At 36.6% G+C, this 19,095-nt stretch overlaps 1 protein-coding gene across 1 annotated transcript; it reads left to right on the plus strand.

Annotated features, from left to right (window-relative positions):
* The first annotated feature begins 9,276 nt into the window (after positions 1 to 9,276).
* On the plus strand, positions 9,277 to 12,694 carry LOC131768797 (leukocyte tyrosine kinase receptor-like). The gene is made up of 4 exons (XM_066167810.1): positions 9,277 to 9,447; positions 9,546 to 9,660; positions 11,589 to 12,107; positions 12,249 to 12,694. Exons 1-4 carry the CDS (start codon positions 9,277 to 9,279, stop codon positions 12,587 to 12,589), a joined length of 1,146 nt encoding a protein of 381 aa, XP_066023907.1. The 3' UTR covers positions 12,590 to 12,694.
* The last annotated feature ends 6,401 nt before the right edge of the window (positions 12,695 to 19,095 follow it).

Below are 19,095 nucleotides of genomic sequence, written 5' to 3' on the forward strand. Positions count from 1 at the left end.
CAATTGCGGTAAGTATAAGAAATGTTGTGTAATTTTTTTTTTCTTAATAGTTTTTTCAGAAGTTTAACTGATAACGATTTGCGTGATCCCCTTGAAACGGCGCCAGAGATAAACTCTAATAAAACGCGCGTTTAAAATGAACACTTACTTCGATCATTGCAGTTCAGACAGGTACTTTATCATTCAATGTAAATTATGACAACGGGAAATACTTATCCTAAGTACTATGCAAGCACACCTTCTCTCTACCAAATGAACACTGAAACAACCTGAAATCTACGAAATCGAGGTCGTTCGGATTTACATTTAATAAGCTTAGGATTGAATCGTGGTAATGACCAGGAACTAAATAGGAAGAGTTCTTCATAAATTGCGCTGAAGTGGTTCACACAAGAAATTGCCGCAAAAAACCCAATAAGGATCAGTGCTCAGAAATTATATTCGTCACGAGAAGACTCCTTCTGTGATAAATAACACGTTTATATTTTCCTCCAAATTGTCAAACTACTTTCAAATTTCTTTATCAGAGTAGGAAAACTTAAGATCTGAACTGCCCTTAACAAGCTTAATGATACGTATTTGATCTCTCAGCTGTTTAAGCTGATCATTATACCAGCTGCCAGACTAAACATAAACATTCGAGATAAAGATAACATTACAACTTAATAAAAAGATGGATGTCAATTTTACGTTTTCCTCTCAGCATTCAAAGCCGTGTTCTCAAATCTCAATGCCACTGGAAGATACGGTCCAACATCGCTCAGAAGGTACTACGCAGGTCAGGATCATGACGGACAAGTTGATCTGTCCAGCGGTATTCAACAGTGGACTGTGCCGTACACTGGTGATTACAGAATAGAAGTAATAGGGGCAGCTGGAGGGTACGATCTGCAGATTAACAGCTCTCAGTATCGCGGAAGAGGAGCAAGAATGATTGGAACATTCCGCTTAAACAAGAGTGAAGTCATCCGGGTACTTGTTGGTCAAGAAGGAGGAATAAACAAGAGGCTTTATTCTTCTGGAGGTGGTGGAGGTACATTTGTTGTGAGAGGAGCCAACACACCTTTGATAATAGCTGGAGGCGGAGGAGGGGTACTATATGTATATTCAAGACATACAGAATGTGACGCCAGCTTAAACACGACAGGGAATCCTGGGTTCAGATCATGGCCAGGGGGGAGCAATGGACATGGTGCACAGACTGCTGATTATGGATTATCAGGTAAGAATATTTTTCAATAATCTTTAGCATTTCAGCATTTTGGTAGTAATTTTAAAATTTCGTGCAAAATATTTATTCTGCCATAATCTCACGATATCCCCATCAAAAGTTTTCTAATTTAATCAATATCATGATATTTCAGGTGGTGGTGGCGGCGGGTTTTACTCCAGTGGAAGAAGTGGAAAGAATTTCAATGGAAACAAGGGATATGGTGGAGAGGGTGGTAAGGGATTTCTACAGGGAGGGGTGGGTGGGAGATCAGAGTATCTCTACATCTATGGTGGGTTTGGCGGAGGAGGTGGAGCTGAGGGACGGCGGAGAGGAGGGGGAGGAGGAGGTGGATACTCTGGGGGGGGCAGTGGAATTGATTATTCAAATACCTGTGGGGGTGGTGGTGGATCCTACAATGTTGGAAACAATCAGCAGAATGAATGTTGTTACAACAACGCTGGCCATGGTCAGGTGACCATCACACTACTGTAGAAAAAACAACCGAAACGCTTGCCATCCAATGCATAGGTGATTTTAACCCTTTAACTCTCAAGATCTCATTAGTAATTCTCATTACTGTCCGCCAAATGATTCTCATTATGTTAGCTTGGAGAATTTGGTATCAGATCAATTAGTAATCCCACAATTTATATTTTTCTTTATTCTCATCACTTGTCTGCATGATATTGTATAGATATAGTGAGGAGAAATTCTGTCTTGGTCACTCATGGGAGTTAAAGGGTTAATAGAGATTAGATATGACAACAAGTTAGATAATGTTATGGAGCTTGAATATTCATAATGATTAGACTAAGAATCTTGAGGGGAAAAACAGCTCATGTTATTCTACATTACAATTAGCGACAAAGTTGTTGACACATTACGGTTGAAGATCAATTCTGGAATAGTAGACCAGTTTTATTCCTCATAGCATTTCACCCACTCGTCCACAGCACAACATTGCTTTTTTTTCTTCTGTCTGTGATGGAAAAACGGCATTTCATTGACTTTAGTGCTGTAAGATTTTGCACTTTTTTTTAATAAAATTGAGTGGGTGACGGGGTGTTGTAGTAAACCCTGTACATTAAAAAAGTATTTAATAAAACATCCTTAAAAGCGATTACGTGAATGTTATGTGTCAACTAACGTTATCGCCGAATGTAGATCCACTCGGGAGCCAATCTCGTAGTTCTTGATCCATTGTAAAATACCATGTATTCATCCAAATGCCATTGAATCATGTATTCCGTTTGATTATTTACTATCAGAATTCGGAATTTAAAAGCTTTTTTAGAGGTGCGGCTCAGCATTTTAAAATGTATGCAAATACTGAGATATTTAACAATGGATATGAAAAGAATGTTATTTAAGGAGATAGGCTTTATCATCTGAAAAGAGGTCTCTTTTTATTGAGTTAACTGTATTTAACCCTAGATTTCGATGAATAATTGAACAGAAAAGTCGATTAAAATCACGTGTCGCCCTATACATGTATTTAATTTTTATAGTTAGAACATCTATCGTAAGATCTTCCTGCCATTGACCAGGAAAGCATTAGATTGACTTTTCACAGCTCTTAACCATCGTTACGACATTTATTTGTTAGATAATTTATTATTATTATTATTATTATTATTGTTTTCGTTCGATCCAGTTTGTTTTTTCCTTCTTGTTTTTGCTCTTGTTTCTTGTATCAGAAATACTGAAGGCTTACACAGTCAACAGACATATGGAAGATAGAGCTAAGGAGTCAGCGGTAGGCCGTTGAAATGGAAGATTCATTTTTTGAGTTAGAGAGTTGAAAACATTTTGATTAAAAGTTTGACAATATTTACATTAATTTCTTGTATTTAGAACTCAAATAAGGTTTGTGTATATAAGTTACTGAGTGAGTGAGTGACCAAGACAGAATTTCTCCTTACAATATCAATGCAATATCAACCAGATAAGTGATGAGAATAAAGAAAAATATCAATTTTGGGATAATAAGTTCATCCAATAATAAATTCTCTGAAGTAACATTATAAGAATTGTATGGTTGACAGTAAAGAGAATTACAAATTTGATCCGGGAGTTAAACGGTTGAACTCTGTAAGATTAAAAGCGGAGAGTGCGTTATGTTGTTGACAAAAGACGGTCTTTAATGGGGTGATGGCTTTTACCGCTCGCGGCTAAATTTTTTCCACTTTACGGCTATCTGTGAAATATATTCATTGTGTTTACCTCAAATTTTCCTCACGTTTAACTTTTCTTTTGCAGCTTACGGCTAAATTTTTGGCCGTTTTACAGCCAACAGTTACTCATTAAAACCGTCAGGGAACACTTCTCCCTTTTTTGTCCCTGTGCTGCATCACGTAACCAGACGGGCTTTAAAATACCACCGTGATCAGGAGGAGGATCCGGTGGCGCGGCTCTCAGCCCACCTCTTCCTTCAACTTCATGTCTTATCTTAAATTCTTCAAAACAGAGGGCAAGTTGCTACTCAAATGGAAATATCAACGATTCATATATGTTGAAATGGTTCTTAACTTATTTAAGCTCTAGTGTAACAAAAGAAAACCGTGTTTGAGAACCCCTAATCTCTAACCCAGATCCTACCATATAACTGACGGTTAAAACCGATTGGCCATTGAAGGTCTGGGTACGAGACTTGAAAACCTCCTCGGCCAAAATTCATTGGCTCTCCTTAATCTTTTAACTTCCAAGAGTGACCAGAATCTAATTTCTCCCTGCAATAATAAAATGGAATTCTTCACTAAGATCATGAGAATAAAGGAAATGATCACCAAGCCAGGAAGCTTTGTTTTTTAAACAGTCTCCTTATCAGCAGCAGTGGAAATATAAAGGGAAAGTATGGAGAATATTCATTCTGATCTTAGGATGTAAAGTGTTCAGCGTTCGTTTAGCTTGTTATTCGTATTTAACATGAGTGTTCCGAAATCAGCTGAAGAATTAGTTAACAGAATTCTCGATACGCGTTAGTTTCATGAAATAAAAATTCCTGATCATCGTCTTTATATTTCATCAATTTATCGCTTCATCAATTTTTTTTTTTCGATTTTTATCGCTTTACTTATTTTTTATGTGATTATTTTCATTTTTCTTTCTGAAATTGTCAAGGAAGTTCCAGGAGATGACATGGACACTACGTTTCATCGTGTTGTGAGGTTGCGTGGCCTGCGCGCAAATTTTCATAAAAGCTGCGATGCATGCGGCAAACATTTGGCGCTTTAAGGAAAAATTCTGAATATTCAACAGAAAGCGGGGAGATTGAGGGACAGGATAAATTAAAAGATCAGGAAGAAAAAAGGATTATGAACTATGTCGAAAGTATAAATATCGATGGGGTACTCTTTTGTTAGAATAAAAACCTATCGACGAAAATTTTGGTGCCTATTAACAATAATGGAGCAAAGAGTAAAATCGAAATCGAAGAGGTTCCAGAGAAGACGACAAAAATATGATATTTCAAATCAAATGATGCTTTAAATAATCTTCTAGACGATTCTAAGGGTGGCTTTGCGCAGGTCATCTTCAATGCAGCCTGCTGTTTTCATATTTGACGATCTCCAGCTGCCAGACAGGAAGATAACAATTTGCCACATAATGAATATATCAAAGATATATTTTTGAACCCTCGTAAAGTCACTAACAGAAGGAGAATTTAGTTTTCTTTTCTTGCTTACCCAAACACAAATCAAGTAAGATGAACGAATGTCAATGTTGCAAAAGTATTTGACTCAATGAGCCTACATTTACAAATAAACAGTCTGTGGTGCTTCGTCGGTAGGGGGTATTAAAAGATCGGTTTTATCAGCTGAGTTGATAGAGTAACTTTGCTACTGTAAAGAGTTTCTAAGCCGACGTCTCGAGCATTAGCCCTTCGTCAGAATGAAAAAGGATTAAAGCCAACGCTCGAAACGTCAACTTTAGGAACTGTTTACGGAGACCAATTTACATTTTACATTACACCTAATTATCTTGTAAAATTATAAATGGTTGAAAATGACAAGAAAACTGAAGTTCTAAATCTATTTTTATACTCCTGTCATAGAAGAAATGGAAGGAACATATTAAAAGGCTTTTAAATTAACTTGAGAAACGAGACGATTGCTACCAGATTGGACAATTTTTAAACAATGACGCAACTTCGTCAACTTCGAATAGCATTAAAGCTTGACGGTAGAGTGTCCTGCTTCACTGTAAACGATAAACATATACAAGCATTTTTTTCAAGGATGAAGATTCCCTCTAAACTATCTCTATCTTTGCTGTCCATAACAGTTCTGTGGGGAGGATGGCTTCACTGCCCTGCGGATGGAAACAAAGGTAAGTCTTTGATATTTAACTGTTTTCCTTAGCTCATCCCTCTTTTGTTTACAATTCCAGTCCGTTATTTCTTCGAAAAAAGCTAGAAATGTAATACTTGTGAAAAGCATATTTCTGCTTCTTATTCAAAGTTATTTGTTTCATTGACTTCTTACTAATTATATCAGTAGAAAGTACCAAGTTGAACTTATAATTTACGTTAAAATACCTGATAAGCTCTATGTGTCTTTCGCGAAACAAACTTGTACACGTCACCGTTTTCGGGGTAAAGTTTTTTTTTATCCATCTTTGTCATTAACACTGACTTTCATTTTATATCAGCTTTGAAGCGCTTTGCCAACTTCAGAAAGCTATAATATATACTCTCTGTAGGTTTAGCAGCAAAAATTTTCTAATAGACGGAAAAATTGAAGCAGCATCAAGTATTGACTAACGCAAATTTTGGAGCGATATCGAATGCCCCTAACAGGAATTATTACTTAAGCGAGAGAAAGTTCCTAAAATTATGGTCCAGTGTTATTCTTTATAGTATGCTTTTCAATTGGCTTTGTATTCAAGAAAACCTTCATGATCACACATCCGTCAATTCGTTGGCTTTCACGACTATGTTAGACCGGCTAAGTTGATACAGAGGATGAAAGTTTGAGAGTTTTTAAACCCTTTTTCTACCTTATCGCTCGATTACACATTTTGGAGATTTTTTTTTTGGATTTTTAACACTTGATTTCGTAGTTTTTGATAAAATATTTCTAGAAATGATTTGGAAAATGTTACTTTTCTTTTCAAATTAATTGACATGAAGATTTTTCAGAAAATGTTAAAAATTTGGAGTTTTTAATCGCAATTGACAAAAGTTTCATGAAAAGTATAAATTAATTACTTGCCAAAAGAGGCTTCATCTTGAACTAAAACTTTCTCAAAGTGCAAGACTATCTCGGTCCGTTAAATATCAACTTTTCAACACGGGCATTTCTTGAGACCAGACATGAAACCAATTTCGAGAGGAAATAGAGTGTCTAACACTTTACGAAAATCTTCCGGGAAGACGAAAACCTTCCGGTAAGGTTTTTATCGCCGATCCAAGCGGGAGCGACGTGCATCAGTGATCGCAGTAGTAATACACACTAGATAATTGCCCTTTTAGCTTTATTACACTATGAACATTTCGGTCTGCTGAATATCACTCTTGCAGCACTCTATGTCCTTGAGACCAAAAGATAATGCATGTAAACGAAATTTGAGAGGAAGAAGTATTTGCAACGAAGGGGAGGTTTTAGTCGCTCATTAGGAAATTTAAAAAATTTAGTTTCTGCCTTGAAGGTTATACATTACAAGAGAATAGGAACAAAATTACTCTATTCAGGGCTATGTATTTTGGTTGTTTGTTAAATAACGCCATAACAGGTGGTTTAGAGCTTTAACTAAAAAAAAAACAATTTTCTAGATCTTCATAACAACATTTAAAAAAAAATTGATGCATAGAAAGGAATAAACCAACCTTGGTTTCCCATCGCTTCAAAATTGCTTAGAGAGTTTTGTTTTTCAAGAAATACTATTTTGGATACAGATGAATTGCATACGAGTTCTGTAGCACTTTGTAATAATCGTCACACTTTGCAATACCTGTCGGATTTTTTATTAACTTTTGTTGCAACTTGTAATTATATGCTGTCCCACTTTGGCACCTGAGCTGGCGTAAGGTTAAACATTGTCGACGTTATTTTTATGATCGATAAGTTTTTTTAAGGAATGGAAATTGTGGTCGATTTTTAAGTTGAAATGGCAAGAAAAACTCGCCAATCTGTGTTATTTTCCGGTTAAAAAATGAAAAAAAAATTTCGGCCGTAAATTTTCGGCTAAATTTGAGAGGAAGAAAGATTCGCAAAGAAGGGAAGGTTTTAGTCGCCCACCCAAGTGGAAGCCACGCGCATCAGAGATCACAATAACAAAGACGCGCCAATAATAATCTCCCTTTCGGCGTGGTTACATTTAAAAGACATATTAGGAAATTCAAAAACTTTAATTTCTGTCTTGAAGGGTATACCTCACGAGAAAATAAGGACAAACTTACTCTCTTCAGCGCTATGTATATTGGTTTTTTTGTTCAACAACGCCATGACAGGTGTTTTAGAGCTTTAACTAAAAAAAAACCCAGTTTTCTAGATCTTGATGAACAGATTTTTTAAAAAAATTGATGCATAGAAAGGAATAAACCAGCCTTGATTTTCCTATAGGTTCAAAACTTCTTAAAGAGTTTTTTTTTAAGAAATACTATTTTGGATACAGATGAAGTGTATTCGCGTTCTGTAGTACTTTGTAATAATAACTTTTATCGCAACTTATTCACTTATTTACGTAATTAAATGCTGTCTCACTTTGACACCTATGCTGGCATAAAGTTAAACATTGTCGACGTTATTTCTATGATCAATAAGTTTTTAAGTAATGGAAAATTGTTGTTGACTTTTGAGTTGAAATGAGGAGAAAAACTTGCCAATCTATATTTTTTCCGGTTAAAAAAATTAAACAAAATTTTCGTCAGTAAACTTTCGGCTAAAAATCGACGGGAAGGCCGAAATTATTTTCTAATCAGTTTTTCGTTTCACGCGTAGCACATATCTTTCATTGCTAGTCGCTCTTCAGCTGCAGCGTGCGAAGCGCACTGGCTGAGTCCTCGTACTTAAGAAAACCTTTATGATGGCATGCCTTACACCACGACGCTTTCCCAAACTGCATTTCGTTCCTTTAAATATCAGTTTTTCTGCACGATAGGTCTTGAGACTAAAAGATGATGTATGTAAACGAAATTTAAGAGGAACAACGATTTGCAAAGAGGGAGAGTTTTGAGTCGACCATTTAAGTAGGAGCCAGGCATTAACAAAGACAAACATCAGATATTCTATTTGCTCATTAACACCAAAACAGGTGGTTTCTTCCCCTAGCTAAAATAACATAGAGTTTTACAATTCAGGCTGAACATATTTTCATATATTTTATATATAAAGTGACATAAGCCAACCAGAGTTTTCAAACAGGTTTGAACCTGTTAAGATTGCAGGGCAAGTAAAAAATCCGATATTGCCTACCGATGGAACACACAGTTGTAGTGTGAAAATTACCTCCTAATAAAAAGCACTTTATTTTTAAGAAACTCAAGATTCATATTAAAGTGTGAAATTTTTCCTTTTTTAAGCAATTTTATGGTAAAATGATCTCTTGCATCACATCTTACGCGAAACGATAAGTTTGAAACCTAATTGATTTATCTTTTAGCTATCTTTTACGAACTACCTTAATACCAAAAGCCCTTTTAATGTAAAAGGCTATCATGAAGATCTAACAGCAACAATTTTTTCCCGTTATTTATTCTGTTATCAGGGAAGTCACTTTAAAAGGTTTTTTTTGTGTTTCATTAACTAACGGACTGAAAGTAGTATTGTTGTTTATTTTATTTTCTTTTTAAATTTTTTTTTTTTTGTGCTGACCCAAAGTGTTTTTAAGGTACACTAATAAATTCTGTAATATCTGATATGTATCGCTCTAGCAGTAGTATTCACGTTTCTGATCAGAGTATAAGTATTTCTTGAGCTGAAATTCTGATGACATTTTTTATTATGAATCCAATGCCTCCAGATTTTGGCTGCCGAAGTCTTAGGTTTAAGAGATCAGAAGGAGAACGTGCTCCTCAACGTTATGTATTTAAAGAAATTTACTTGCCAATGGGGGAGCAGCTCATGACTCATGACTGCAGATATGAGTGCCTCATCGAGAGCAATTGTCTGTCTGTGAACATCGGCCCACCAAACAAGACAGGCTTCAGGCTCTGCCAACTGAGTAATTTTGACCACACCCAACATCGTGAAGATAAAGAAATACGAAAAGGTTTTATTCTCTGGGCCTCTGAGGTAGGATTTTACTTTACATTACAATACAATCCTCTGAAATCAGCTTGAATGTTTTTGGTCAATTATAATTACTAACAGACGTGTTCCTATCTTATCAGAATCCGTGCACCAGTAATCCCTGCCACCATGATTCCACCTGTCTCAATGGATATACCGACAAGAGATACATTTGTCTGTGTCCAGATGGTTACACGGGAGGAAACTGTGAAAAAGGTCTCACTAATATTCTTTTTTAATGTTCTGAAGGTTCTTCATCCAGCTTGCGGATAAGCTCATATCAGTCCTCGTTGTTTTCTTTGTTTAGATAGAAACGAGTGTATTGACAACTCTCATGACTGTCATGCCAAAGCTGTTTGTAATAATACCGAGGGATCATTTACGTGTAACTGTACAGAAGGTTATCAGGGGAACGGTCGGAATTGCACGCGTGAGATTCATAGATATTCATAGAGACATAATAATAATAATGAAATATTGTCATAGCATCATATCCAATGGCTTATGGCGCTTTATAAAGCCTTGTTTGGCACTTTGGCCAGACTGCATTGAACAGTTTACAATTTTTTAAGGAAACTTTTGCGAATACCCCCATTTTAAGAATTAAGGCTGTCGCCTACCCAATGCAGCGGACACGGGGTGTTGTGCACTGGAGTTCGGGGAGTATCACAGTGTAGGAATCGACAACACAAGTTGATTCAACAACGTTTAATGCTGTCGTCCGACTATGGTACACATGCGGTGAAAACTAAAAAAGGGAAATTGTAATGTACAAGATCAAGAAATGGGATGAGACTGATAACAAAACAAATGAAGTCGAAGAGAAAGGAAACTAAATACAATAAGCTGAGACTTACCTCTGATCCTGTCTTAACGGGCTTAGAGAAACTGCAACGTTACCTAACTGGAAGAATCTTGTGTAAAAAGAAACTCTGATCTATCTCCGTCGATCTCTTAACTCCAACTAACTGGATACTTAAGGGGAGTACCGCTATAAGGGTATACTTCACGTATACAATCGCAAATCGGGTTTATTAGGAATGCTAGCCAGGTAGTTCAAACTGTAAACAATAGTACACTTGGAAAGTTGGGGCGTAAACACGACAAATTTTTGCAGATACCCTCATTTTAAGAATTAGGGCCATACCACAACACTAGCAGCTATGTTCCCTAATCTCTGCAATAAGTGTATGAATTATTTAACGATGCAGTAGAAGGGGCGGACGGTTTTTTCTTCCTCATCCGAGAAGACTAAAATGTCTAGCAATTTGCGCTGAGAGTGATTTATCTGAAGACGAAAACAAATTACGACTAATATCTATCACAGTCAAGTTTGCTAAAAAAAATTGATGAATTTTCAAACTTTTTAGATGTGGACGAGTGTACCAGCCACATCCATGGCTGTCACTATAATGCAAGTTGCAATAACACAGACGGCTCTTACACATGCAAATGCAAAACGGGATTCAATTGCCGTAACTATAAGAAATGTTGTTTGATTTTTTTTTAATTGTTTTCTTCAGAAGTTTTACTGATAACGATTTGCGTGATCTGCTTGAAACGGCGCCGGACATAAACTCTGACAAAATGTGCGTTTAAAACGAATACTTACCTCATTCATTGCAGCTCAGACAGATACTTTCTCATTCGATGTAAATCGTGACAACGGGAAATACTAATCCTATGCAAGCACACCTTCCCTCTACCAAATGAACACTGAAACAACCTGAAATCTACGAAGTCGAGGTCGTACGAATTACATTTAATGGGCTTAGGATTCTATCAAGGCAATGACCAGGAACTAAATAAGACGAGTTTTCCATAGATTTCGCTGAAGTGGTTCATTTCTTGATATGTTTAGACAGGAATCTGCCCGAAAACCCCTTAAAGGGGAAGACTCCTCCTGTGATAAGTAACCCGTACCCTAAATTTTCCTCCAAACAGTCAAAATAATTTCAAATTTCTCAGAGTAGGAAAACTTAAGATCTGAACTGCCCTTTACGAGCTTAATGTTATGTATTTGTTCTCTCAGCTGTTTAAACTGATCAGACGACCAGCTGCCAGACTAAACATAAACATTCGTGATAAAGATGAAATTACAACTTAATAAAAAAATTGATGTCAATTTTACATTTTCCTCCCAGCATTGAAAGCCGTGTTCTCAAATCTCAATGCCGCTGGAAGAGATGGTCCGACATCGCTCGGAAGTTACTACGCAGGTCAGGATCATGACGGACAAGTTGATCTGTCCAGCGGTATTCAACAGTGGACTGTGCCGTACACTGGTGATTACAGAATAGAAGCAATAGGGGCGGCTGGAGGGTACGACCGACGGATTAACAGCTTTCAGTATCGCGGAAGAGGAGCAAGAATGATTGGAACATTCCGCTTAAACAAGGGTGAAGTCATCCAGGTACTTGTAGGTCAAAAAGGAGGAATAAACAAGAGGTCTTATTCTTCTGGAGGTGGTGGAGGTACATTTGTAGTGAGAGGAGCCACCGCACCTTTGATAATAGCTGGAGGCGGAGGAGGGGTAGCACGTGTATATTCAAGACATACAGAATGTGACGCCAGCACAAACACGTCAGGGAATCCTGGGTACAGATCATGGGCAGGGGGGAGCAATGGACATGGTGCACAGACTGCTGATTCTGGATTATCAGGTAAGAATATTTTTCAATAATCTTTAGCATTTCAGCATTTTGGTAGTAATTTAAAAGTTTCGTACGAAATGTTTATTCTGCAATAGTCTCACGATATCCCCATTAAAAGTTTTCTAATTAATTAATATCATGATATTTCAGGTGGTGGTGGTGGCGGGTTTTACTCCAGTGGAAGAAGTGGAACGAATTTCAATGGGACCGAGGGATATGGTGGCGAGGGTGGTAAGGGATTTCTGCAGGGAGGGGTGGGTGGGAGATCAGAGGATTTCGACGTCTATGGTGGGTTTGGCGGAGGAGGTGGAGCTTGGGGATTGAGCAGAGGAGGAGGAGGAGGAGGAGGATACTCTGGGGGAGGCAGTGGAAGTTATCGTTACAAAGCCTGTGGGGGTGGTGGTGGATCCTTCAATGTTGGAAACAATCAGCAGAATGAATGTTGTTACAACAACGCTGGCCATGGTCAGGTGACCATCACACTACTGTAGAAAAAACAACCGAAACGCTTGCCATCCAATGTAGAGGTGATTTTAATCCTTTAAATCTCGAGATCTCATCAGTAATTCTCATTACTGTCTGCCAAATGATTCTCATTATGTTAGCTTGGAGAATTTGGTATCAGATCAATTAGCAATCCCACAATTTATATTTGTCTTTATTCTCATCACTTGTCTACGTGATATTGTATGGATATAGTAAGGAGAAACTCTGTCTTGGTCACTCATGGGAGTTAAAGGGCTAATAGAGATAAGATATGACAACAAGTTAGATAATGTTATGGGGCTTGAATATTCATAATGATTAGACTAAGAATCTTGAGGGGAAAAACAGCTCATGTTATTCTACATTACAATTAGCGACAAAGTTGTTGACACATTACGGTTGAAGATCAATTCTAGAATAGTAGACCAGATTTATTCCTCATAGCATTACAACCACTCCTCCACAGCACAAAATTGCATTTTTTTTCTTCTGTCTGTGATGGAAAAACTGCATTTCATTGACTTTAGTGCTGTAAGATTTTGCACTTTTTTTTTATAAAATTGAGTGGGTGACGGGGTGTTGTAGTAAACCCTGTACATTAAAAAAGTATTTAATAAAACATCCTTAAAAGCGATTATGTGAATGTTATGTGTCAACTAACGTTATCGCCGAGTGTAGATCCACTCAGGAGCCAATCTCGTAGTTCTTGATCCATTGTAAAATACCATGTATTCATCCAAATGCCATTGAATCATGTATTCCGTTTGATTATTTGCCATCGGAATGCGGAATTTAAAAGCTTATTTAGAGGTGCGGCTCAGCATTTTAAAATGTATGCAAATACTGAGATATTTAACAATGGATAGAAGAAGAGAGTTATTTAAGGAGATAGGCTTTACCATCTGAAAAGAGGTCTCTTTTTATTAAGTTAACTGTATTTAACCTTAGATTTCGATGAATAATTGAACAGAAAAGTCAATTAAAATGACGTGTCGCCTTATACATGTATTTAATTGTTATAGTTAGAACCTAAATGGTAAGATCTCCCTGCCATTGACCAGGAAAGCATTAGATTGACTTTTTACAGCTTTTGACCATCGTTATGACGTTTATTTGTTAAATCGTTTTTTTTATTATTTTCGTTCGATCCAGTTTGTTGTTTCCTTCTTGCTTTTGTTCTTGTTTTTGTTCTTGTTTCTTATATCAGAAATACTGAAGGCTTACACAGTCAACAGACATATGGAAGAAAGGAGTCAGCGGTAGGCCGTTGAAGTGGAAGATTCATTTTTGAGTGAGAGTTGAAAACATTTTGATTAAAAGTTTGACAATATTTACATTAATTTCTTGTATTTACAACTCAAATAAGGTTTGTGTATATAAGTTACTGATTCCATTTAAGTGCGATGATCTCGATCCAAGCTTCAGTCGAGCTTTGTTCTCATAAAGGAGATTTCATAGGAATAGAAAACCTCTCGTAAAAGCAAAAACTCCGCGAACAAAGTGATATCCGGCGTGGACCCATACGAGAGAGAGAGGAGGGCTTGCAATACCTTTTCACGTGACCTCAAATAGCTCAATCTGTGTAAGAGGCTCTTCGTATAAAAAGAGGGAAAACTTCATTCCTCCCCTCCCTTCTCCCCCCCCCCCCCCTTCTCTACCCCGCCTAGTGCAAATACCCGGGAAGATGATCGCTCTTGGATCCACTTAACGCATATGACGTAATTCACATTATATTAGTGGAAATATTGCACTTTGATTGTTTTAAAAGCTTTCAAGGTGAATACACTTCAGTTGGTTTAGGTGGTAAATTAAAGCTGTTGCTGCATTTTTAGTGGTTCTAGAAATTTAGTGTCAAGCTATCAATAAAAAAAAGTTCTCCAATATATTGTTTAATTGCGTGTCCGTTCCAACATATTCATTTCTTTAAAGACAATGAAAGATTGGAACACTGTACAAAATAACCCAAGCTTTTTCCTGTGCGAAAGAGAGGGAAATTTAGCTAAAACAGCTGATTAAAAATAAATGACACATGAAAATTCATCATAGGGGCAACGTCAACGACTCCCTCTCCCCCTTGTTTTAAGGTGTGGTATGCCACTACTAAAACATCTTTTCTGTCAACTAACTTATCGCCGATTGACCATCTACCAAGGAACCATTTTTTCGGTTTTCGATCCATTGTGAGATACTCGTGCCATTTCATCTAACTGTTCCCGCAGAGTGGACTACGTCATCCGCCGCAACGATTATGGCTTTCATGAAAAATATTTTGAGTTGCAATTTAAATTGTACCACTCTGTTTAACCACAAGAGCAATTTTTTTCGGAAGTGTCTTCGACAAGGTTTTCTTTCGGCAGATGTTTACAGCGAGAAATTCCCGGATTCCAGATGATAAGGAAAACTTTTTTATTTAAAGAGTTTCACTTGTTCACTTTTACGCAAGATACATTTGCGTGCTTGCTTCACGATATTCAGTGAGTTCTCGTAGCATACATTTATTCTCTAGCTATTCTCATAGCTAGACATTCTGTTATATTATATTTATTGATAAGAACGATATCCCAGTCTGATAACTGATCATATAAAAGAAAACCCGAGATTAAAACTATAATGCCGAAAACAAAATCCCAAACAGGTCATACAAAACATCAAAACTGACTCAATTAAAAAAATGATTTTAAACACACTCTGAGCTTTTGATTTACACTTACCCGTAAAAAAATTATATATACATAAATGTATATATGAATAAATTTCGTACTTAGCAATGAGATCAGCCTCAAATCTCTGAGAGTGACTGGCAGCTAATTTCTCCAAACAGTATCACTGTTGAATGAAGCACAAACGTCATGAGAATTAAGGAAATGATCACAAACTAGTAAAGCTCGTGATTTTAAACAAATTCTCCTTATTCATACCACAGGTTATGTACAAAGAACGGTATGGAGAATATACATTTTGATGTTGGGGTTTAAAGGTGTATTTTACCAACTGGTTGTTGTGTTTACTTTGATTTTGGTTTTACACGCTCTTGCGAAAAGCCCTTTAACCCTTTAACTTCCATGAATGACCAAGACAGAGTTTCTCCTTACAATATCAATGCAATATCAACCAGATAAGTGATGAGAATAAAGAAAAATATCAATTTTGGGATAATAAGTTCATCCAATAATAAATTCTCTGAAGTAACATTATAAGAATTGTATGGTTGACAGTAAAGAGAATTACAAATTTGATCCGGGAGTTAAACGGTTGAACTCTGTAAGATTTAAAGCGCAGAGTGTGTTATGTTGTTGACAAAAGACGGTCTTTAATGGGGTGATGGCTTTTACCGCTCACGGCTAAATTTTTTCCAATTTACGGCTATCTGTGAAATATATTCATTGTGTTTACCTCAAATTTTCCTCACGTTTAACTTTTCTTTTGCAGCTTACGGCTAAATTTTTGGTCGTTTTACAGCCAACAGTTACTCATTAAAACCGTCAGGGAACACTTCTCCCTTTTTTGTCCCTATGCTGCATCACGTAACCAGACGGGCTTTAAAATACCACCGTGATCAGGAGGAGGATCCGGTGGCGCGGCTCTCAGCCCACCTCTTCCTCCAACTTCATGTCTTATCTTAAATTCTTCCAAAAACAGAGGGCAAGTTACTACTCAAATGGAAATACCAAAGATTCATATATGTTGAAATGGTTCTTAGCTTATTTAAGCTCTAGTGTAACAAAAGAAAACCGTGTTTGAGAACCCCTAATCTCTTACCCAGATCCTACCATATAACTGACGGTTAAAACCGATTGGCCATTGAAGGTCTGGGTACGAGACTTGAAAACTTCCTCAGCCAAAATTCATAGACTCTCCTTAATCCTTTAACCTCCAATAGTGACCAGAATCTAATTTCTCCCTGCAATAATAAAATGGAATTCTTCACTAAGATCATGAGAATAAAGGAAATGATCACTAAGCCAGGAAGCTTTGTTTGTTAAACAGTCTCCTTATCAGCAGCAGTGGAAATATAAAGGGAAAGTATGGAGATTATTCATTCTGATCTTAGGATGTAAAGTGTTAAGCGTTCGTTAAGCTTGTTATTCGTATTTAACATGAGAGCTCCGAAATCAGCTGAAGAATTATTTAATAGAATTCTCGATACGCGTTAGTTTCATGATATAAAAATTCCCGATCATCGTCTTTGTATTTCATCAGTTTATCGCTTCATCAACATTTTCTTTCGGTTTTTATCTCCTTACTTATTTTTTATGTGATTATTATCATTATTATCATTTTTCTTTTTGAGGTTGTCAGGAAGTTTAAGGAGATGACATGGACACTACATTTCATGGCGTGGTTGCGTAGCCTGCGTGCAAATATTCATTAAAGCTGCGATGCATGCGGCAAACATTTGGACGCTCTAAGGAAAAATTCTGAAAATTCATTACAAAGAGGGGAGATTGAGGGAAAGGATAAATTAAAAGATCAGGAAGAAAAAAGGATTATGAACAATGTCGAAAGCATAAATATCGATGCAGTTAAAAAAAAAAACAAATAGCACAACAACGGGTACTTTTTTGTTAGAATAAAAACCTATCGACGAAAATTTTGGTGCCTATTAACAATAATGGAGCAAAGAGTAAAATCGAAATCGAAGAGGTTCCAGAGAAGACGACAAAAATATGATATTTTCAAATCAAATGATGCTTTAAATAATTTTCTGGATGATTTTAAGGGTGGCTTTGCGCAGGTCATCTTCAATGCAGCCTGCTGTTTTCACATTTAACGATCTCCAGCTGTCAGACAGGAAGATGACAATTTGCCAGATAATGAATATATCAAAGATATATTTTTGAACCCTCTTTAAGTCACTAACAGAAGGAGAATTTAGTTTTCTTTTTTTGCTTGCCCAAACACAAATCAAGTAATTTTTAGGTTACAAAAATAAATGTATTTTTTATTTTAGCCACTCCTCAGGACGATATTCGTAATAAACTTGTGTCATCGACAACATTTGATTGCATTGGATTGTATTGCTCTGATAAGACGCTTTTATTCAGCAATGAAAGATGAACGAATGTCAACGTTGCAAAAGGATTTGACTTAATGAGCCTACATTTACAAATAAACAGGCTGTGGTGCTTCGTCGGTAGGGGATATTAAAAGATCGGTTTTATCAGTTGAGTTGATAGAGTAAATTTGCTACTGTAAAGAGTTTCTAAGCCGACGTTTCGAGCGTTAGCCCTTCGTCAGAATGAAAAAGGATTAAAGCAAACGCTCGAAACGTCAACTTTAGGAACTGTTTACGGAGGCCAATTTACATTTTACATTTCACCTAATGATCTTGTAAAGTTATGAATGGTTGAAAATGACAAGAAAACTGAAGTTCTAAATCTATTTTTATATTCCTGTCATAGAAGAAATGGAAGGAATATATTGAAAGGCTTTTAAATTAACTTGAGAAACGAGACAATCGCTACGAAATTGGACAATTAAATTACGCAACCTGCCAACTTCGAGTAGCATTTAAGCTTGACGGTAGAGTGTCCAGCTTCACTGTAAACTATAGACATGTACAAGCATTTTCTTCAAGGATGAAGATTCCCACCAAACTATCTCTATCTTTACTGTCCATAACATTTCTGTGGGGAGGATGGCTTCACTGCCCTGCAGATGGAAACAAAGGTAAGTCTTTGATATTTAACTGTTTTCCTTAGCTCATCCCTCTTATGTTTAGAATTCCAGTCCTTTATTTCTTCGAAAAAAGCTAGAAATGTAATACTTGTGAATAGCATATTTCTGCATCTTTTTCAAAGTTATTTGTTTCATTGACTTCTAACTAATTATATCAATAGAAAGTACCAAGTTGAACTTATAATTTACGTTAAAATACCTGATAAGCTCTATGTGTCTCTCGCGAAACAAACTTGTACACGTCACCGTTTTCCGGGTAAAGTTTTTTTTATCCATCTTTGTCATTAACACTGACTTTCATTTTATATCAGCTTTGAAGCGCTTTTCCAGCTTCAGAAAGCTATAATATATACTCTCTGTAGGTTTAGCAGCAAAAACTTTCTAATAGACGGAAAAATTGAAGCAGCATCAAGTATTGGCTAATGCAAATTTCGGAGCGATATCGGATGCCCCTAACAGGAATTATTACTTAAGCGAGAGAAAGTTCCTAAAATTATGGTCCAGTGTTATTCTTTATAGTATGCTTTTCAATTGGCTTTGTATTCAAGAAAACCTTCATGATCACACATCCGTCAATTCGTTGGCTTTCACGACTATGTTAGACTAAGTCATACAGAGGATGAAAGTTTGAGAGTTTTTAAACCCTTTTTCTACCTTATCGCTCGATTACACATCTTGGAGAAGTAGATAAAAAGGATGTTATGCTACAGTTTAAAGAGCCACTAACAATCAAATCTATGTGCTACGCGTGAAAGAAAAAACTGAATAGAAAATACTTCCTGCTTCCCCGTCGATTTACAGGCGAAGCAACATTAATTTATCGCACGGCGAT

This window comes from Pocillopora verrucosa, chromosome 5 (genome assembly GCF_036669915.1).
Source record: "Pocillopora verrucosa isolate sample1 chromosome 5, ASM3666991v2, whole genome shotgun sequence".
NCBI classification, from domain to species: Eukaryota; Metazoa; Cnidaria; class Anthozoa; order Scleractinia; family Pocilloporidae; genus Pocillopora; species Pocillopora verrucosa.